The 6,000-nt window shown below is 31.4% G+C and overlaps 1 protein-coding gene across 3 annotated transcripts; it reads left to right on the top strand.

Annotated features, from left to right (window-relative positions):
- Window positions 1-1,630: 1,630 nt before the first annotated feature.
- LOC143564853 (uncharacterized) lies at window positions 1,631-5,739 on the top strand. 3 transcript variants are annotated; one of them, XM_077052000.1, is made up of 5 exons: window positions 1,631-1,785; window positions 4,656-4,734; window positions 5,145-5,314; window positions 5,477-5,537; window positions 5,619-5,739. In XM_077052000.1, exons 1-5 carry the CDS (start codon window positions 1,657-1,659, stop codon window positions 5,633-5,635), a joined length of 456 nt encoding a protein of 151 aa, XP_076908115.1. In that variant the 5' UTR covers window positions 1,631-1,656; the 3' UTR covers window positions 5,636-5,739. The 3 variants fall into 3 exon arrangements, with proteins under 3 accessions (XP_076908115.1, XP_076908123.1, XP_076908129.1); XM_077052008.1 differs by having other exon boundaries at window positions 5,480-5,537; XM_077052014.1 differs by having other exon boundaries at window positions 5,483-5,537.
- Window positions 5,740-6,000: the final 261 nt, after the last annotated feature.

The following is a 6,000-nucleotide window of genomic DNA, read 5'->3' on the forward strand; positions in this document are numbered from 1 at the left end:
ACCATGCATAAATGCACGTTGAGTTTCATAATTCACGGTATATACAAAGATACATACTAGAGTCATACTCATGTGTGTAGTACTAGTATATAAGTGGAGTCACATATGAGACATAAGTGAGGTGAGTGAGGTGGTCATGTGATAGAAATACTTTAGCAAGAATGAAAGATATGATGGGATAATTGGGGATAAAGATATGTCTTGCATATGATAAGAGTAAGGATTTAGCATGCTATGATCTTAAGTGCGACGCACATCATGCCTTTGTTGGAATAAGATATGGTAAAAGAAAGATAAAGACTTAAACTTTGTTAAATAGTTTAAAATAAAAGAAATGATTTACAACTATATTAAGCAAGTTCTTGCCTCATTAATGACAAAAATGTGTGCGAGGCAAGCGTTTTAACAAAATGGGTTTTTGGGTGATAGGTTTCCTCTGAAATTGATTGTAGGCTAGGTCATCTACTATGCCCGCAATCATAGAAGTCTAGCCTTTTACCATACCTAATGAACGGGCTTTATTGGTCTTTCATAACCAAAAGTAATATGATGGTCTTATTTATTTATTTTCTTTTGCATGGCCGTTTGGATTTTACTGTTTGTGATGTGTATGGCCGGTGTGAGCTGAGGTAGCTAGCTACCAGTCGCATAAAATATGAGATCGAGTGGCATTTACAATTATTTTATTGGACTGATTTTTACTAATGTCCATGATACATTTTATAGTTTATTATACAGTCGATCGGTGCACTTAAGAAATTTTTTAACTATAATTTATGTTAATTGCATTATATTTTATCTGGAATTAAAAAAAAAATGAAATACAAAAGGCTATTTAGAAGTACCTTTTAAATGTTTAAGCAGCTTGGAAATGATTCAAATGAATACATTTAAACGCACGGAATCTAGCGGTGCATAACTATAAAGATTATAAAATAATATAAATTTATATTTAACTAAAGTATACTATATGAAATAGGGAAAACTATATATTGCAAAAAATACATACCAATAACATTCCCATCACTATTATTTTCCTTTGTTCTTTGATTGATAGGGCAATCTACTATCTGGTAACATTTTAGCTTTATATTTCTAATTTCACGCTTAATAAAAGGAGTAGCGGCGCAACTTGTTGCCCGCTTGTCTTTTGTTTCGATGTAATCTAAACATTGAAAAATTTTCTATATTTAATTGAATAAGAAAAAATAAAAGTATATGAAAAATAAAACAATATAAAGATAGGAATCCCAGCATGTAACTTTTAATAAATAACGGGGTATACATAATATCTGGCAGTTAATTTAGCAGTCGCGTAGTTGTATGATATTAGCACCTTTAAAAATGAGATGATGGGTTTAAATCCTTACAAATGCAAGGTTAGTTGAATTTTAGATGAAAAAATTTACTATTCAGAAAAAGAAAAAAAATAGTAGTCACGTATGCGACAAATATTGGTCGAAGCCTGGAGGTATGAGACACGATTTTATAATCGGGTACGATCACGATCATTAAATTACAAGTTGTACGTTTAAGTTGAAAACATGTACAAGACTAGGCTTATAAATAATGAGCATAGGCCAACGGTTGCAGTTCCCCGCCCTCCTTTCACGTGTTCCCCATCTTCTTTCTTTCTTTCTGTGCCATTTCATAGCCATGGAACACAAAAAGCAACCAAGTTCTTCGACTTCATCTTCATTCACAAATGAACTATTTGGATCAAAGGATTCATCTGCTTCATCTTCTTCTGGTCTTTTTAATTCCATTTTCCCTCCTCCTTCAAAGGTATGTGTTTTCGGTATTTGTTTTTCTGATTTGAATAGCGGCCGGTTGCAGAAATAGCCGATGCATGCGAGTTTTGATTGAGAAATAAGAACGTATAGATACCATCTGAATCAGAATAAACAGATTAACGAGATATAAGCTCTGAGTTTGGTGATTCAATGTTTTGACGGTGTTATACGTGAAGAAATATTTAATTCAAAACCCGGAAAATTAAGCTCTGGGTTGCTGATTTCTCTTGTTTTCAGACTCAGAGTGTTCAAAACCGGACCGGACAAACCAGACAGTGGTTTGATTGCGTCTATTTGAACCGTGCTTACTTAATAGAGTTGTGAACAGGAGCAATTTTTTATTATTACTATTTTTATTTTTTCTCATTCCAAAATCTCATTTCTTTATAATTAGTTTATTAAGATTTTATAGTTTATTAATATTACAAATGGTGACGGTCTCTTGGTCTAGCGGTGCGTGATGTTATATCCTCTTCAAAATTTAAATTAGTGTAAGTTCAAAGTCTTACAAAATAAGAACAAGAATATTCATAAGTCCGGCTTTTAACGAGGGTAGGTGGTCGACCGACACCAGTCTAACACCTCGTTAGGCCCGAAAAGTAAAAAAAAAGGCTATAAAAATAATTATTTCTAATGTTTAAATCTAATTATTCAACTCATTTAAGTCTATCTTTATAAACAAAATTTTTTGAACCTAAATCATAATTAAACAAGTCTATCTAAAAATTTAATATTTTAAGCCTAACGAAAAACTCTTCTACCTAAGATTCAAAAATTTTTGGGATCTGCCTTCAGCCCAAAAAAATGAATGATTCTTCGAGATGGCCTTACTATCCATTGTGCTTTAACTATAAAGTGCTTAACTCCATGCAATGCTATTGTCAAGTAGAGACAATGGGGTTTAACTAACTCATCATTTTTTGAAAAAAATTCTACTTATATACCTATGGTTTGCTGCTTTCATCCATTTATATATAAATTCAAAACCTTTAACTCTTTGAATACGTATTAATTCCAATTGTATTCATTTGTATACAAGTTCCAAACGGAGTTAACCAATGCCGTTAAAACCTCCCCCACATGATGGGTATTTTCGTCTATTCAAATAAAAAATAATCCAAATTTCATATCAGACCAATTTAAAATTTTAAGCCAATTAAAAAAATACATTGTTTAGTTTTTTTTAATATTATTCCCAAACAACAACATTTAAACCTTATGACCTAATTTTTATTTTTAATGATATTAGGAAAAGAGGATACGTTGTATGAAAATGATAATGTCTTTATGCTACTGTTAGTGAAAGTTCATTGTAATTGCAGGTACCAAATGGTATACGGTTAGTGAATAAAAAAACTGACATTATGCATGAAAATCTGCAATATATTCCTACAATATATGATCTGCTGCAATATATATCGCAATATGATGCAATATATTGGTCACATTTATATTGAAGTAAAAAATCTGAAATTAACATTTTGGTAGATGCTTGAATGGGTAATTAGATCAATAATTCAATAGTTTGACCAAAAAGTCAAATGTAGATCATGAACATGTGAATCTTAATTATACTACATTTATGTGTTTTCAAATTGTTTTTAAATTATATCAGAATCGCCTCCTTTTTATGCAAATAAATTATGTTCCATTAAAATTTTGTAAACATAGTTTGACTATTTGTCAAACTATTATAGAAAGTCAACTACTCCTATTTTTATTCAGTTAGCCTTATTACAGGCTTACAACATTTTATGGGGGCATGCAAACGAACCGAATGAAAACGAGCATGTTCGTAGGTGTGTATTTAACTTTTAGTGAAAACGAACACATAAAATTGAGCATGTTCTTGTTCATTTAAAAAAAATAAACATATTCATGTTCGTTTAGGTTCTTTTAAAAATGAACGGTTTAAAGCATAAACGGTTTTATTGGAATAGACGAAAATATCCTTTATGTGGGGGAGGTTTTAACGGGTTGGTTAACTCCGTTTGAAATTTGTATACAAATGGATACAATTGGAATTAATATGTACTCAAAGTGTTAAAGGTTTCAAATTTGTATACAAATGGATGGAAGCAACAAACCACAGGTATACAAACTAAACTTTTTTCTCATTTTTTTTAACAAACTCACCATTTAACTATCACGTTGTGATATAAATAATATTTTAATAAAAGAAAAAAATAAATAAATGTGCATGTATTTGCATGTGATTGGTAAAGAGAAGAAGACTCACCCAACCAAAGTGAGACCTGCTAGTGGGCCGACACCCCCTTTGTTGACACCCCTTTTAAATCTTGAGACGCGGTGGTTCTGAGCGTTAACGGTCAATGTGGCTAGAGGCATTAGCCCACAACAAATACTCTAAATGAATTTTAGAAGGATGTGTGTTCACTTTTAAAATATAAATTAACATTACAAATATAAAAAAATTAACTAAAGTACTTTCACATTTTGTTTATATAATAGTATAATACTTATATATTAACCTTTTAATTCATTTATAACTTTATCCCGATTTTTAAGTCATTCCATCAGTGGACCAGTATAATGTCTTATTCAACGAAACATATATTTGGCTATAAATATTGCTGTGGCTTTTGACATGTCTAAGAACTTTGACTTGATTGTTACCAATATCAACCTATTGGCATAACTAAAAGTTAAAACTGATAACCTTAATATAAATTATTATTTTGTGGACTTATAATATTGTGTAATAAACCTAAATTATTGTTATCAGTATATTTATACGTATCACTGTAAAAAACTTTATTTACAATTTCCTTCTCATAATTTTTTACTTATTTATGTCATGCCTTAAACTGTGTATATATATGTTGGTTTGTTTACGTACAGGTAAATACAAGGGACTATATTCGCTCTGTAGAGACCGATAAGAGCTGTGAATCCGCAACCGAACGATGTTCGACCATACGTAAGACTACCATAGACTTCAATTTTCATTTTTGATCTTGTACCAGAATTACTATAATTCTTTTATTATTTGTTAAAAAATAAGAGGCCATTCCAGGAGAGACCCAAATGTGTAAATTTATTGTAGTGGACGAATCTAGTTGAGTTGGGTTAACCGCTAACACTTATATTAAATTAAGTTGTATTACATAATAACCCAAATGGTAATAAGTTGTATTACAGAATAACCATATTTATCTTAAAATACAGAATTTGAAATTTTGTAATCTATATGCATTCAGAAATTAATATGGATGCTTCTCTATCAGATTTGAACCGTCTTACTATATATTTTTTTTAAAGACAAATTTCTTTTACTTTTCGGAAAACTCTTCCTAATTAATCTCCCATTTGGTATTTTTGTCCATCCAGATTCTGTGGATAATGAAGACAGGAGTCGGAATCCTAAGACGGACACGAGCCGGTTTTATCAGCAGGAAACATCACAACCGTGTCATCTGAGCTCATCAATATACTATGGTGGCCAAGACGTTTACACGAATCCTCGTATTACCACCAAGAACACCCCTGCACACACAACAGTAAGTCATACCTTTTACAAGTTAAAAGTCTAAAATACCCTTGCATTGCAACAAAGAAAACCCTAGTAAGTATCAAATATGGACAAATTGGTAATTTCCACACGGAAGAGTTGTAGTTTTCATCGGTCACAAACACTAAAAATTTGTATGCGATTTCAGCAGCAGCAGTACACAAAAGATGGAGAAGATGATGGGCGTGCTTCACGAGGAAACTGGTGGCAGGGTATGATCAATATGTTACAATACATGATAACAAAAAGTTGAAGGTTTTTAGTAACTTAAATTATTGTTATCCTGATTTTAGGATCACTCTATTACTAGGACCACACTACAACCTATATGTCGAAATGATATCGACGTTATTAGGTAAGTTTTGTTTCCAATGGTTGTCATACACGCGCCTTAACTATTTCGTTTATTTAGTTAATTTATAATTATACCATCTTCAGCCTTCAGACAGACACATTTCACTAGACTATTTGTCTTAATCATAACCGTCATAATCATGGTTAAACAGTCACTAATACTGCTTTATGTAGTAGTGCTTTAACCACTCGATATCTTTGAGACGGTTATGACTGACACAAATGGCCTTGTGTTTGGGCACAAACTCACATTCCATAAACAAAGCAAAGTTGATATTAGATTAAGATATTATTAAGACTTGAAGCGAATTTTTTTATTTG

This window comes from Bidens hawaiensis, unplaced genomic scaffold (genome assembly GCF_021521415.1).
Source record: "Bidens hawaiensis isolate Kalapana, Puna unplaced genomic scaffold, B.hawaiensis_p1.1 tig00001206_1, whole genome shotgun sequence".
NCBI classification, from domain to species: Eukaryota; Viridiplantae; Streptophyta; class Magnoliopsida; order Asterales; family Asteraceae; genus Bidens; species Bidens hawaiensis.